This window comes from Girardinichthys multiradiatus, chromosome Y (assembly GCF_021462225.1).
Source record: "Girardinichthys multiradiatus isolate DD_20200921_A chromosome Y, DD_fGirMul_XY1, whole genome shotgun sequence".
Classification (NCBI taxonomy): Eukaryota; Metazoa; Chordata; class Actinopteri; order Cyprinodontiformes; family Goodeidae; genus Girardinichthys; species Girardinichthys multiradiatus.
Window position 1 is genome coordinate 37937627 of NC_061818.1, and position 17504 is coordinate 37955130.

Here is a 17504-nt window from a genome sequence, read left to right on the forward strand (position 1 = left end):
CCATCATCCATCCATCCTTCCTTCCATCCATCCATCCTTCCATCCATCCATCCTTCCATTCATCCATCCTTCCATCCATACATCCTTCCTTCCATCCATCCATCCTTCCATCCATCCTTCCATCCATCATCCATCCATCCTTCCATCCATCCATCCATCCATCCTTCCATCCGTCCTTCCTTCCATCCATCCATCCGTCCTTCCATCCATCAACCATCCATCCTTCCATCTATCCATCCATCCATCCTTCCTTCCATCCATCCTTCCATCCATCCATCCATCAACCATCCATCCTTCCATCTATCCATCCATCCTTCTTTCCATCCATCCTTCCATCTATCCATCCATCCATCCATCCTTCCATCCATCAACCATCCATCCTTCCATCTATCCATCCATCCTTCCATCCATCAACCATCCATCCTTCCATCTATCCATCCATCCATCCATCCATCCATCCTTCCATCCATCCTTCCATCCATCCTTCCATCTATCCATCCATCCTTCCATCCATCAACCATCCATCCTTCCATCTATCCATCCATCCATCCATCCATCATCCATCCATCCTTCCATCCATCCATCCATCCTTCCATCCATCAACCATCCATCCTTCCATCTATCCATCCATCCATCAACCATCCATCCTTCCATCTATCCATCCATCCTTCCATCTATCCATCCATCCATCCATCCTTCCATCCATCAACCATCCATCCTTCCATCTATCCATCCATCCTTCTTTCCATCCATCCTTCCATCTATCCATCCATCCATCCATCCTTCCATCCATCAACCATCCATCCTTCCATCTATCCATCCATCCTTCCATCCATCAACCATCCATCCTTCCATCTATCCATCCATCCATCCATCATCCATCCATCCTTCCATCCATCCATCCATCCTTCCATCCATCCTTCCATCCATCCTTCCATCTATCCATCCATCCTTCCATCCATCAACCATCCATCCTTCCATCTATCCATCCTTCCATCCATCATCCATCCATCCTTCCATCCATCCATCCTTCCATCCATCAACCATCCATCCTTCCATCTATCCATCCATCCATCCATCCTTCTTTCCATCCATCAACCATCCATCCTTCCATCTATCCATCCATCCATCCATCCTTCTTTCCATCCATCCATCCACATTTCAGAAATTGACTGAGAAAAGTTAGACCCTGTTTTTTGCTTCATATTTGATAGGTTAATTGGTCGCTCCAAACTGGGTTAGGTATGAGAGTTTGCATAGTTGTTTGTCCTGTGCCATCTGTGATGGACTGGTGACCCACCAGGGTGTAGCCAGTGACCCCTGGAGATAGACACCAGGTCCTCCTTTGACCCTGTATGGACATGAAAACGCTCATATTCTGGAGATTCAGGGAAGCCCATCGGTGTGCAGGAAGTTTGTTGTGGTTTGGAGAGACATTTTAAGGTGAGTTGGAGAAAATCAGTTCTTGTGCATAAAAAGCCAAATCTGTATGCTGGTCTGCACTATATAATCTGGAAGATGGTCCCAGACTGAACCCACCCAGAGGCCTTCATCAGCTTTGTATAATTATGCTGATGAAGGAGCAGGTGGAGGGAAACTGACATGTGCTAATTGATATATGAACAAGCTGAGTGTTTTTAGTTGAGTTGTCAGTGTTGATTTATTGAAGTTATTGGAACCCAAAGCCTTGAAATGATCAGGATGACACGGTGTGCACCAAATTTATCCAGACAATGAACCTGTTCTCTAAATGAGCAGAACATCCCACCTGATCAGTATTCCACCTGGCTCTGGATTCCACGTAATGTTTATATCCTGGAGCTGATGAAAGGAATATCTGAGCATCCAGAAGAAAGAGAGTTCTTTGGTGCCTTTTGCTGTAAGCTTTAAATTCACAGCTTCACACTGAGCAGCTTGTTAATAAAAGTTCTCTGATGGTTTCATCTGTTAAAACCATCTCAGGAAAAAAGTGCTGCAAAGAAGCAGAGATGATGGGAAAAGCCAGACAATCTTGTTCTTTTGCTGTCTTTTGAAGCCAATATGCTGCTAGGTGGGTTTTATCAGCTGAATTGCAAAATACTTTCTAAAATAATAATTATTATTATCCAAGTTTCTTCAGAGTGGTTGTCCCTGGCTCTGATGCTGCTTCCCCAGCAGATGATGGCAGAAGAGATCACACTCTCCACAACATACTTATAGAAGATATGCAGCATCTTGCTGCAAACACCAAAGGATCTAAGCTTCCTCAAGAAGTACAGTCTGCTCTGTCCCTTCTTGTAGATGGCTTCACAGTTGCATCTCCACTCCAGTCTGTTGTCCAGGTGAACACCGAGGTATTTATACTCCTCCACCACCTCCACTTCTTCTCCCATGATAGAAATAGTTTTTGACTTGTTCCTGTTTCTCTTAAAATCTACAATCATCTCCTTTGTTTTAGTCACGTTCAAAATGAGATGATTGTTTTCACACCATGCCACAAAGCGGTCCACCACCTTCCTGTACTCAGCTTCTTGTCCATCTCTGATCCAACCCACAACTGCAGAATCATCCGAGTATTTCTGCAGATGACAGGAGTCTGTCTTGTACTGGAAGTCTGAGGTGTACAGAGTTAAAAGGAATGGTGAGAGTACAGTCCCCTGTGGTGCTCCTGTGCTGCTGACTACCTGGTTAGACTCACAACCCTTCAGTCTCACAAACTGTGGTCTGTTTGTCAGGTAGTCTTTGATCCAGAAGATGGTTGAGGCCTCCACCTGAGTCTTCTGGAGTTTCTGACAAAGTAAATCGGGTTGAATTGTGTAAAATTCGCATAAAACTAAATTAGGTTTTAAGAAATAATTCAGTATCTTAGAGAGATGTGAACCTGTTCCACTGAATTTTAAATTAAAAAGTTGTTTAAATTCTTACTCATTACTTAACCAGACAACGTCTGGGTTGCTCCTCTGCGCTGAGATTGCTGAATGTATCCTGCTGCAACCCTACAGTCACCGTCTACATGGAAAACAAAAGCATGCAGCCATCATCACTTTGCACCTAAATGACCTCGCTACTGGTAAGAAACCTGCAGCTAAACTTTGTCTGGATCATCAAGAACTTCAAGCTGAAAGGTTCAACTGCAGTGTAGAAGGTTTAAGGACTTTGAGGAGGATCCACCAAGCTGCAGGAATGTCTCCTGTTGCCACCAGTGCAGAGCTTGTTCAAAATGTGCAACAACCGGATTGTGGTCATCTGCTTAAGCAATAAGTGAAGTCTCTTGGCCAGAAGCAGCAGCAAGAAGCCAGTTGGGGTAATATTCTGCAGGATGTTCATGCCTGGAGAGCAGAAGACTTGTGCAAAGTTATCTTCTCAGATGAATCCTCTCTGATTGTTTGGGACGAGTCCTGTGTGGAACCAGCAGTGCAGCATCCTGATATAATCCATGTATGGGGTTGTTTCTCTTCCAGGTGAGTGAGCCTCCCTGAGGGTCTAAATTTAATTAAATTTTCCATTCTTGTTTTGGAAATCTATAGAGAAGCCATGAAAGAAATGGCGCTAAACAAGCGTCACACTCAGGACCTGCAGACGTCGCTGACACAAACACACACGCCTGTAATTAAAGTAAGTAATTATATCCGCTTGTGTTGAGACTCGGTCTGATGAGCTGCTGCCTTCCTGTTATCAGCCAAGTCCCTCCAAACATGTTTTATTGACTGTCTGCAGTTCAATGAAGTCTGCTGATAATCATATTCAGGACGACAGAAATGGGAAACAATATTGCCTCCGCCTCACGGGAGGGTTTACACTCCTGGATGCTGTTTCTGTCGGCGGGTCGGAAATAAAAACTTTCAGCTCAAGAGAAAGCAGAAAACAGTCAGTGGATGTAAATATGAAATGGATGGAAAATGCAAAGTTTGTCTGTTTTTTATCTATGAGGGAAATTACTTCATCTGAATAGTCATGACTGGGCCATCCTTTGAATAATGTAACATAATATATGAGGAATAAGTTTGAATGTTTTGCTGATTAATGTTTACATGTGGGAGCAGCTAACTGTATTACGGTCTCTGAGTTTAATTGTTTTGGATTGAACTGGTTCCATAGTCAAACTTCTCCGAGTTTTCATTTATTCTGATTTTCTTGAAAATGTGTTTCTGTTGAGCTCCAGTTTCATGTTCAATGATATTTCCCTCATTTCCTGTTTTATTTTGAAAATCAGTTTTGCTGCAGAAGCTGCTCAATCCTTGATGCATCTGTCACTCCCACAGCTCTGCTCAATACAGTCCCCGTTGAAAACTGTTATTTTGCTCCTGTAACAAAAGCTTATTTTGAGCTTTTACAGTTTTTAATAGAGATGGCGAAAAAATCAACAAGATTATTTGTTTATTGAGCAGAATGTCATGAGGTGAAAGATCCCTGTGATAACCAGGGATCTGTAATATCAATAAAGAAAACCATGCAGGTGCATCCAGATAGATTAGAACATCACTGGGATAATAACACAAGGACTGTCTTCTATGTTGCCTGTGCAGCTTTTTCTACAACACTTTTTCCTTCCACTCAAATTTCCATGAACATGCTTGGATACAGCACTCATGGTCATAACATAGTCATAGATTAACATTTATGTCTTAAAAAATTACTTATCTGTTTCATGTTATATTCAAATTTTCACAGAGTCTGAATTTTGACCTTTAATTAGCTTTAAGCCATAATTATCAAAATGAATAGATAGAAGTGCTTGAAATATACTACTCTGCCTGTAATGAATCTATAAAATGTAGAACCTTTTTAAACTGAAATACTGAAACTCCAGGGAATCTTTGAGTAACTGTAGTTTTTTTTTGCAGGTGTGTTGTGGCTGTCTGTGGTTTCGGAGGTGCTGTACATCCTGCTCCTGGTGGTCGGCTTCAGCCTCATGTGTCTGGAACTTTTCCACTCCAGCAACGTCATCGATGGACTCAAACTCAATGCCTTCGCTGCCGTCTTCACCGTGCTCTCCGGTAAGAAAACATAAAGCAGCTGGTAAGGCTTTTTCCTCCCACTGTTTGCTTCGTTTCTGCACTGGATTCACAAAGCAGATTGTACAAAATACATGCAGACGGCCATCAAGTCCAGCAATTTGCTCCTATTTTAGCATCGGACTGAAGTTGTTCTTTCTTCAGCCATGAAAACGACAGTGATTGAAGAGAGAAAAATGTTTTTGTTTTTTTTATTACTGTTTAGTACTGTGACTCACTTAACTGATTCATTTGGAGATAAAAGGCATCGACTGAAGGTCAGAATTTATCAGACTGCAGGATGTGATCCACAAAGAAGTCTGAACAAAGGCAAACAGATGTTCTGATTATGTCCTGCAGTCTGTCAAATTTATAAAGTCACTCTTAAATCTCATTGAACGTTTTTAACTATCACACTCGAAATGAATATTAGTGATAATTGCAAAACCTTTGTTCCACATTCATCTCTCTTGCTCACCATAAATGAGATAAAACATAATAGAACCATTTTGTACGGCATTGCACTGTTCAGATGGAGGCTGCTCAGACCTACCAGTCTTCAGCAGATTGGTAGGTCGGGAGTGATCCAGTCCCAACCATTTGCAGTCCCAGTTACTATTTTCAGACTGAGGCCAGCTGTAAACTCTTTGATTTAGATTATCATACAGCTGAAACTGCAAAAACTGGCACAAAACCCAGGATTGTTGCACAAAATGACAGAATCCTGTCCTGCTGTGTTCACATGGTGTTAAAACCACTGATGTTGATGCATGAATTGCAAGTTAGAGCAGGGAAGTGTAGACCAAAAAAATTATAAACCATGAAAATAGAAAAACATCGATTTAAAAAAATTCAGAAATTGTGTGGTTTTCAATGTCAATTAAAATATTGCATATCTAGGTAATTGTTCAGCAGGTAAATATTTTAAAAACACAAAACGTAATGTTCAGATTAATTATACAGTGCCTTGCGAAAGTACTCGGCCCCCTTGAACTTTTCAACATTTTGCCACATTTCAGGCTTCAAACATAAAGATATAAAATTCTATTTTTTTTGTGAAGAATCAACAACAAGTGGGACACAATCGTGAAGTGGAATGACATTTATTGGATGTGTCAAACGTTTTTAACAAATAAAAAACTGAAAAGTGGGACATGTAATATTATTCAGCCCCTTTACTTTCAGTGCAGCAAACTCTCTCCAGAAGTTCAGTGAGGATCTCTGAATGATCCAATGTTGTCCCAAATGACTGATGATGATAAATAGAATCCACCTGTGTGTAATCAAGTCTCCGTATAAATGCACCTGCTCTGTGATAGTCTCAGGGTTCTGTTCAAAGCGCAGAGAGCATCATGAAGACCAAGGAACACACCAGGCAGGTCCGAGATACTGTTGTGGAGAAGTTTAAAGCTGGATTTGGATACAAAAAGATTTCCCAAGCTTTAAACATCCCAAGGAGCACTGTGCAAGCAATCATATTGAAATGGAAGGACTATCAGACCACTGCAAATCTACCAAGACCCGGCCGTCCCTCTAAACTTTCATCTTGAACAAGGAGAAGACTGATCAGAGATGCAGCCAAGAGGCCCATGATCACTCTGGATGAACTGCAGAGATCCACAGCTGAGGTGGGAGAGTCTGTCCATAGGACAACAATCAGTCGTATACTGCACAAATCTGGCCTTTATGAAAGAGTAGCAAGAAGGAAGCCATTTCTCAAAGATATCCATAAAAAGTCTCATTTAACGTTTGCTACAAGCCACCTGGGAGACACACCAAACATATGGAAGAAGATGCTCTGGTCAGATGAAACCAAAATCAAACTGTTTGGCCACAATGCAAAAAGATATGTTTGGCGTAAAAGCAACACAGCTCATCACCCTGAACCCACCATCCCCACTGTCAAACATGGTGGTGGCAGCATCATGGTTTGGGCCTGCTTTTCGTCAGCAGGGACAGGGAAGATGGTCAAAATTGATGGGAAGATGGATGGGGCCAAATACAGGACCATTCTGGAAGAAAACCTGTTGGAGTCTCCTAGAGACCTGAGACTGGGACGGAGATTTATCTTCCAACAAGACAATGATCCAAAACATAAAGCCAAATCTATAATGGAATGGTTCACCAATAAACGTATCCAGGTGTTGGAATGGCCTAGTCAAAGTCCAGACCTGAATCCAATCGAGAATCTGTGGAAAGAGATGAAGACTGCTGTTCATGAACGCTCTCCATCCAACCTCACTGAGCTCGAGCTGTTTTTCAAGGAAGAATGGGCAAGAATTTCAGTCTCTCGATGTGAAAACTGATAGAAACAAACCCCAAGAGACTTGCAGCTGTAATTGCAGCAAAGGGTGGCGCTACAAAGTATTAATGCAAGGGGGCCAAATAATATTACACACCCCACTTTTCAGTTTTTTATTTGTTAAAGAAGTTTGACATCCAATAAATTTCATTCCACTTCATGATTGTGTCCCACTTGTTGTTGATTCTTCACAAAAAAATTGAATTTTATATCTTTATGTTTGAAGCCTGAAATGTAGCAAGAGGTTGAAAAGTTCAAGGGGGCCGAGTACTTTCGTGTGAGGTGCATGTACATCACATTCAGGCTGCTTTGCTTTAAATGAGATGAAAGGATATTCTGTAAATTATCTACATTAGATGAAAATGAAAGACAAATGCAACTATTTTACTACTTTTCATCCTTCATTAACTGTCTGCAGTAATATGAAACATTTGTTTTCAATATAAAACATTTTTTAACCAGTAAGTGTGATTAGAGCTTTAGTTTCCAAGGAAAAGTATGCAAATTCCGGCTTGTATTCCAGATATTAAAAAAATTCATGGATTTCCAGCAGCCTTATAAATGGTAAGAGGAGTGAGAGTGATGCAGATTTGACAGAGGATGTTTTGGGTCAGATGGTTTAGTATCTCTGCCAGGAGTGTTCATCCCGATTCAGATTAAACCTCTTACACAAGCTGGCTCTATTTGCTGGTCTGCTCCTCGGATCTCTGAGGACAAATTTACCAGTAACCTCCTCTGAAGTAAAGGATAAAATCCTTTAGGCTTCTGTTCTTCGCTCATCAGATGATCATGTATCCAAATGATGTAAAACCTGATGGATAAAACATCTAGGAAAAAGGTTATTGGTGGACACTTTTAGAGAAAGTGGCTGGAAACTGGATGGATGGATTTGAAATGGGATAGCGTAATAAAGTGTGGTAATATCAGAATAATTGCATCCAGGAAAATACTTCCAAACCTTTCCAGGCTGTAGACATTCAAACTCTGGAAGGAGATCTTCATGTTTGCAACAACAATAGAACCTTACATTCTATTATAGTGAATATAGCCAACATAATTAGCATTCCCTTTAGAAATGATGGGAAACATTTCCTTGTGCCACTGAGTTACTAACAGAACAGTTTTAAACAGAACACAAACCTCCTCCTGCACCACTGCCATCATACCGCCATGGTGGAGTCATAGCAATACTTTGTTTATAGAGAGCTGCAAACCTGAAGTGGCTCAGCTTCATATGGAAACACGTCTTCCTGCAGCTCACAGATTATGATTGATTATGATCCACATCTTCACCAGTAACGAGCCTTCCACTCATTCACTTTCACTTTTTTTGATTTGCTGTAATTCCATAAAATATTACGCCTCTATGTCTAATTGATTAAATGTCTAATTACTGGTGTATTAAATCAATCGATTTAGTGTAATGGCTAATTGTGATGATTGTGAACGTTCTGATTTATTACTGAGGAAGAGGCTGGGCTGCAGCTCCGATCTGCACTGGTTTCCTGGTGGATCATGTTGTACTAAGACTCACTGCTGTTCTAATCTAATGTAAACCTTTAACCTTTTTAACCTTTAGAGTTACATACAATTTTGAATGTTACTTTTAAAGGTAGTTTCATCTGTTGGCAGGTCATGGCAAACATTACTTAATAGATAATAGAAATCAAATAGCTCCTAAAGTATGTTTTTAGAAGAAGATTGAAAGAAACCTATTTGTGAAATTGTGCATTGAGATGCTTTACTGCTATAATGTCATTGGATTTAAGTTTTTTATTTCTTCATATATTTTTTAGAATTAAAGAAAATTCTTTTCCTACAGAAAATTGTTTTCTAAAAGCGCTTTCTCCTTGTAGCATTTGAAACCGAAAAAATTCTTTATCGTTTTAAAATGTTGCATCAGGCTTAGAGAGCTGAGGGAACAATTAGACATCATGTCACAACTACTAACTCGTATTTTATTCTGATTTTATCCGATGAACAAACACAAAGTACATATCTGTGAATTCAAAGGAAAATAAAGCAAGATAAAAAAAATGTTGCCAATGTACATCTGAAAACTGTGGCATGCAGTTGTATTCAGCCCCCTCTGAGTTTGTACCCTGTGGAGCCACCCTTCACCACAGTCACAGCTACGAGTCCTTTGGGTTATTTGTCTGCCAGCTTTTTGCATCTAGGGACTAAAATTTTTACCTGTTTGTATTTGCAAGATTGAAGAAGCTCTGTCAGATTGCATGGAGAACATGTTTTCAAGTCTAGCCACAGAGTTGGATTTAGGCATGGGCTTTGACTATACCATTTTAAAATATGAATCTGCTTTGATCTAAACCATCCATGTCTCTACCTAAATGTTTAGGGTGGTTGTCCAGCTGGAAGGTGAACCTCCACCCCAGTCTGTAGTTATCTGAAGCTTCTAACAGATTTTCTTCCAGGATTGCCCTGAATTTAGCTCCATCCACCTTTACATAAACCAGCTTCCCCTATCCCTGTTGACGAACAGTATCCCCACATCATGTTGCTGCCACCCCCATGTTTCATGGTAAAGTTGGTTAGTGTTCCTCAATGCATTTTGTTGGACAAAAAATTCTGTTTTAATCTCATCTGACAAGACGTCTTACTTCTTGTTCGCTGTGTGCCCTACATGGCTTTTGGCAAACATTAAATGGGACTTCTTGTATTTTTTATTATTCTTGCCACTCTTCCATGTAGGCCAGATTTGTGGGGTTTATAACTAATAGTTGTCCTATTAGCTCATTCTTTCACCTGAGCTGTGGACCCTCCATCTCCTTTAAAGCTATGATGGGTCTCTTGATTCTCGGATTAATGCTCTTCAAGCCTGGCGTGAACTCTGTGAGATTCTCAAAGCTTGGGATATTGTTGTAGAACCTATGCCTGCTATAAGCTTCTCCACAACTTTCTCCCTGACCTGTCTGCTTTGTTCCTTGGTCTTTATGATGCTGGTTGTTCTCTAATGTCCTCCAACAAACCTCTGAGGCCAGAAACAGAACAGTTTGGATTTAGACTGATACTAAATTAAACACAGATGGACTCTTTCTTCTACTTTGGCAACTTCTGAAGACAAATGGTTGCACTGGAATTTATTTAGGGCTATCAGAGTCAAAGGGGCAAAATAGAAATGCATGCCACACATTGTCATTGTTTGTTGTGTTGGTCTTTTACATGAAATCCCAATAAAATACAGTAAAGTTTGTGTTTGTAGCATAACAAAACGTGAACTAATGTTTTCTCTCAATGAGAAGTAATTATTTCAAAATTACAGAAAGACAAAGATTGGAACATCAGTCAGCTTTAACATTTTTATGACTCCAGTTGCTGTTACTGTTCATCCCGAATGTAAGGCAGGAAGAAAGCCTCATGAACTCATGATCACCAGAAAACAGATCCTATTGTTATCCTCTGTTATGAAGCAGATTTCCGCCCGATTTGATTCAGCAGCATATGACCTTACAAAGCAACGCAGAATGATTAATATTACCAGACTGATGCTTGATTAAACCGATTTACCAACTTGGGTATGGCATTGTTCTTCCTTTACAAAAAACAGCATTTTGGTCTCTTTGTAGAAGCCAAATGTTTCCACAGCAATTAATAATCATATTTTCAAAATGATGATGTGAACCATCGTCTTGTCCTATGTGTGTGTTTGTTGCAGGTCTTCTGGGTATGGTGGCCCACATGATGTACACTCAAGTGTTCCAGATCACAGTCAGTCTGGGTCCTGAAGACTGGAGGCCCCACAGCTGGGACTATGGTTGGTCCTTCTGGTCAGTGAATACACCAGCAAACAAGTCGGGTTAACTTAAAACATACTTCAATGATCGCCAAAGGGGAAAAAGTTGAACTATAGACTTATAAACCTAAAAAGAGACATAGTGGTCTTTCTGGTGTGTGAATTGGCGCTATAGAAACACGTCTCCGATTTTTGGTTATTTGAAATTAACTTGGTAAATATTTTGGCTATGGAATGCAGGTAATATTCTAATTTTGCTCATATTTATGTGACCAGTTATTCATGTTGGGATTTTCATCAATTGGTCCAGGGTCTCTTTCAGTTCTTTACAGACTAATAGGTGTTTGATGGCATATCTTTTTTTGTTTAGGAGTGACACCTTGATAAATAAGGTTCTTGTAAGAGGATTAATAGTTTTTTTGTTATTTAAGAATACTGACTTTGAATTAATACTATAGCCCAATAACTGTTAAAAAATAATTCAGTTTGATGTATTAAGTTACAAAAACTTGCAGAACCATTTGTTAATTAGAAAATCACATCATCAGCATATAAGGAGATCCTATCTTCCAGTTGACTCTCCAAAGATGACCTTTGAGATATATCATGAGCTTTTAACACCAGATTTTTCTTTCTATTAATTGTTTGGTTCATATCTCTGCCAGGTGCTTCCTATTTGATTGTGTTGTGATAATAAATAGGCCATCTTGACGCAGTTTGACACAGGTTACTGTCAACAACGTTCACCAGGCTCAAAATAATAAAGCCCTCAGCCAACACCTCTACAGACCCCACACATCCTGGACACAAACAGTTAAGCCTCTTACCTTCTGGTTGGCGCTACAGAACGTTAATGACAAAAACCAGCCGCCACAGAGACAGTTACTTCCCCCAGGCTGTTTCTCTGATGAACACTTAACAGTCAGAGTACCCGAATCGATATATACATACATATATATATATATATATATATATATATATGTATGTATATATATATATATGTAAATATATATATATATATATATATATATGTATGTATATATCAGTCAGTCATTTTCTACCGCTTATTCCATAGTGGGTTGCAGGGGAGCTGGTGCCTATCTCCAGCAGTCTATGGGCAAGAGGCAGGGTTCACCCTGGACAGGTTGCCAGTCCATCGCAGGGCAACACACAAACAACCACACACACACTCATTCATACACCTAAGGGCAATTTAGAGTGACCAATTAACCTAACAGGCATGTCTTTGGACTGTGGGAGGAAGCCGGAGTACCCAGTGAGAACCTACACATGCACGGGGAGAACATGCAAACTCCATGCAGAAAGACCCCAGGCTGGGAATTGAACCCAAGACCTTCTTGCTGCAAGGCAACAGTGCTACCAACTGCGCCACCGTGCAGCCCGTATGTATATATATATATATATATATATATGTATATATATATATATGTATGTATATATATATATATATATATATATATATACATATATATATATATACATACATATATATATATATGTATGTATATATATATATATATATACATACATATATATATATATATATATATATATATATATGTATGTATATATATATATATATATATATATGTATATATATATATATGTATGTATATATATATATATGTATATATATATATATATATGTATATATATATATATATACATATATATACATATATATATATATACATACATATATATATATATGTATGTATATATATATATATATATATACATACATATATATATATATATATATATATATATATACATACATATATATATATATATATGTATATATATATATATGTATGTATATATATATATATATATATATATATATGTATATATATATATATATGTATGTATATATATATATATGTATATATATATATATATATATGTATATATATATATGTATGTATATATATATATATATATATATACATACATATATATATGTATGTATATATATATATATGTATATATATGTATATATATATATTTAAAAAAACATGCGCTGGCGCGGTTTGCAGCTGAGAGTGAAGCGGCTGGGATGAAGATCAGCCGCTTCACGCATAATGGGGATGCTGTACCAGTCCGTTGTGGTGAAGAAAGAGCTGAGCTGAAAAGCGGACCTCTCGATTTACCAGTCGGACTATGTTCCTACCCTCACCCATGGCCATGAACTTTGGGTCATGACCGACAGAATGAGATCCCGGAAACAAGCGGCTGAAATGAGCTTCCTCCGTAGGGTGGCCGGGGACTCCCTTAGAGATAGGGTGAGGAGCTCGGCCATCCAGGAGGAGCTTGGAGTAGAGCCGCTGCTCCTCCACATCGAGAGGAGCCAGTTGAGGTGGCTCGGGCATCTATACCAGATGCCTCCTGGACACCTTCCTCGGGAGGTGTTCCAGGCACGTCCCCCTGGTAGAAGGCCTAGGAGACGGCCCAGGACACGCTGGAGGGACTATGTCTCTTGGCTGGCCTGGGAACACCTTGGGCTCCCCCGGAGGAGCTGGAGGAGGTGTCTCTACTGAGTCTGCTGCCCCCACGACCCAGTCCCGGATGAAGCAGAAGACAACGAGTATGAGTATTTAAAAATATATATATATATTTTCATTTCCATTTTTATATATTTATATTTTAAATGTCTTCATTGAGAGCAAAGGGAACCTTTATGATGATGATGATGATGATGTTGATGTTTATAGTCGACAAGTTAATTAAAATATTGCATAGGTATAAATTCATAAATGCCGTTTGTTTAAAGCAACCATAATTTGGACTATTGTTTGAGTAAAAATAAAATCTGTATGACAGCAAAAATAGCCGGATAAATTCACACTCTGATAAAGCATAACATTATGACCAGCTTGGGCAGTATATGGGCCTTAATAAATAAAATCATAATTTGAGAGCGGAATTTTTCATTTACTTAGGATATCTTTATCTGTTTGTAAAATTGGAGGTGGTTTGGTCACCTGATCAGAATTCCTCATGGGATTCATACTGGGAGGAGACCACAGTGCAGAACTAGAAGCTATACCTTTTCACCTTGGGACTGCCTTGGGATTCCCCAGGATGAGCCGGAGAAAGCTGCTGGGGAGAGTCCTAGGTTTCTCTCCTGGACCTGTTACCCTGTGACCTGATCTTGGTCGGAGAAGCAGAAGATGATGGATGGATGTTAACTTGCTACCCAGTACATCCCACCAACTAACAGGTTCCATGATTAGGCGATAATTAGTGTCATTTACTTCACTTCTCAGTGGTTACAATGTTATGCCTGATCAGTGTATCTTTATTTATTATGAGTAAAGTTCAGATATTGGTAGAAGTCCTAACCTTCTCTTCCAAGCTCTCCAATGTGTTCTGTTTCTTCAGGTCAGACGTCTTCTCTTTGGTTCATTTTTGAATAATTGGAGGTTTTCTTATAGTTGTCACTGTAAAGTATAGTTTTACTTATCATAAGAGCAAATTTTACTATCACCTGATCGGGTGATAGTTTTTCTATTAAGAGTTTTAAAATCAGGCTGTGTTAGCATTGTAGAACCACAGCTAGAAGGCCTCTGGTTGCAGGTCTAGCTTTCTGGGCCTGTCAGTATGGAGCTGCATCTCTTTCCTAGGCTAAATGAATGCTTAAAAGTGTATTTAATTGGGTTTCTGATGTTCAGTTTGTTGAAAAAATAAATATTTTACATGGCAGAGAAATAAAATGTGGATTCTCTGAAACCAGATTCAAGCCATCAGGCACATGAATGTGTCCCATCCGTTCACCAACCTGAAGGTGTGCAGGAGTGTGTTAACAGGCGGTGACGGTCAGGTAAAAGGTGAGTGACAAGGCTGTTGTCTCTGAGATAATCATCCAGACAGGACCTTCACAGCTCTCTGCTCATTGGTAAAATCAAGCTGCAGCTGCTGTCTGAGCTCAAACAAATCACTCGTCAATCAAGGACAGAGAGAAGAACCTCATCTGCACAACACTCTTCTCACATAAACCTACGACCTCGCATGTCATGTGCGTTTATTACAACATGCAGTCAGGTTTGATTGTTTAATGTGGGACTATCTTTAGCGCCAGGAAGCATCAATCTTTTCATCAGATGCCTCCACATTTAATCCTTCTACTGGATGTAGGGTTCCTCATTCTGCACAGAAACAAGACTTAAGTGCCCTGTAACTGATATTGTTCATCTGCAGCATTATGACTTTTTTAAAAGCTCTAATGCTTTTAAAAGAAATAATACAACTGAAAACAAATGATAAAACGGAAATAACAGAGCATTGCTAAAATATTGATTCAGGGATTCATACCCCAGTCGTCCTGGTCTGGAAGCAGCAAAGCAGCCACAGACCATCACACTACCACCACTGTGTTTGATTGGTGTGATGTTCTTTTCAGGAAACTCCGTGTTAGTTTCCACCAGACAAAACAGGACCCACATATTTAAAAATGTCTAATCAGTCACAGAATATTTTCCCAAAACTCTAGTCAAGTTACTGTTGAATCGCTAACTCTGACCTTATCTGTGGCAGTGAGGCCTGCAGATGTTCTGTTTTTTGTGACCTCTTGGATAAGTTGTTCATGAGCTCTTTGAGTAATTCTGGTAGGAGGCCACTTCTGGAAAGGTTCTCCACTGTTCCATGTTTTATCCATTTGCAGATAAAGGTTCTCACTGTGGTTCTTTGGAGTCTTAAAGTCTTGGAAATGTCTTTGTAACCCTTTCCAGGCTGATAGATGTCAGTGACTTTGTTTCTCATCTGTTCTTGATTTTCTTTAAACCGGGTCATTATGTGTTCCTTTTTGAGATCCTTTAGCCTACTTAGGAAAGTACGTAGGTGTTCCTAGGAAAATTGAACCAAGAAATGTGGTAAGTCACAGTTTATTCATTAGTTAACAGGGTGGAGAGATTCAGGTTGATTTGGTGCAGCTTTTTCCCCTTATTAAATAAAATTGTCATTTGAAAACTGCATTTATATTGTCTCAGGTTATCTTTGATATAAATATTTGTTTGATCTGCAACATTCAAGTGTAGCCAAACAAAAGCTTAAGTTGAATTAATCTGTGGGGGGCCAAATACTTTTTTACAGCCATGTACCAGTGTGGCTGCCGCTTTCACCTTGTCTGTCTCTAACCAGCATGGCGTGGGGCTCCTTCACCTGCTGCATGGCCGCCTCCGTCACCACCCTCAACTCCTACACCAAGACAGTCATCGAGTTCCGACACAAACGCAAGATGTTCGAGCAGGGGCTACGCGAGGAGCAGAACTTCCTGGACCAGGAGGCCTTCCACTACTTCCAGGATCGCTCCCTCCGGTCCATCTCCAGCACGGTGGAGGTATACCCCGGCCACAGCGGCCATAGAGCTGGCCTCATTGTTGGCGGCCCAGGACATGGCCCCGGTCCGGGTACAGGTCCAGTGCATGGGAAAATGAGGGGCACATCAGCTTCCATAGACCTGGGGGAGAACACAGACTCTCTGGGGGAGGAGCAGTGCTGAGAGCTGGAGGCTGATGGTATCTTTAACTCTGGACCATTCTCTTCTGACAAGCACAGCGGTCATTACTTTCTGTTTGCAGGAACCAACAAACAAGCTGAACCTGAAACAAAGTGGGATTAAACATGACAGATGCTGTATGTTCATGTCAAATTAAATGATGTCAGTCTAAAATGTGAAAATGCAATTAAGTCTGTCACACATTTGGGTAAAGAGTAGATGTTGTCCAGCATACAATCATTTCCAGCATGTGAAGGTATCTTGTGAAATATTTATTTTTTAAGACATTAGCAGTTGAGCTAGTGTAACATTTGATGATCAGAGTTCACTGTAGCAGGAATTTAGTGGATATAAAAGAAAGTCAAGAAGCAGAACTACAAGAACAGAGAAGATTCTGAAGAACAACCGTCTGTGATTTACCGATGTCTTTTGCTTAGTCCTGTTAGGAAAATGCTGAATCCCTGGTTGCCATGGTGGCCCATTGCTTAGAGATGTGTAAAAGGTTTGGCTCAAATGTGTTTAAATAAAAGGCTGGGACTTGTAGTTGCTTCTGTTTCTAAAGATACCGGAACGTTGTCCTCATTGTCGTAGGTTTACTCTCCCTGAACCTTATTTGTGATTTGTATTCTGCTAGCTTCAGAGGAAATTAGAGTGTTAGATAAAAATCAAACGAACATTCACTCATCGTGGGCTTAGATGTCTCTAAATGTCTCTCAGCAGGTTGTTCCTCATCCTTTCTGCAGCCATCAGCAATCTTCTGGCACCATTCTGACTGGATATTTGACCACTTTTCTTGGCAAAATTGGTAAAATTCATTTAAATTGGTAGGTTTCCTGACATCAACATCGCTGATAGTCTATCAATCTTTAATGGAGTTAAAGGGCATTTCAGAAGCTTAATATTAGCCTATTTTATTCATTCCAAAACCGGTCTGAATATTTTGACCCACCGTCTAGATGC

General features: G+C 39.8%; 1 protein-coding gene across 1 annotated transcript in view; it reads left to right on the plus strand.

Moving 5' to 3' along the window:
* LOC124863709 (germ cell-specific gene 1-like protein) overlaps positions 1-17087 on the plus strand; it is a 32572-nt gene extending 15485 nt beyond the window's left edge. Inside the window, exons 3-5 of the mRNA XM_047358150.1 lie at positions 4824-4976; positions 10949-11060; positions 16187-17087. Of these exons, the coding sequence (XP_047214106.1) occupies positions 4824-4976; positions 10949-11060; positions 16187-16547 (626 nt within the window). The 3' untranslated portion in view covers positions 16548-17087. The remainder of the gene's footprint in view (positions 1-4823; positions 4977-10948; positions 11061-16186) is intronic.
* Positions 17088-17504: the final 417 nt, after the last annotated feature.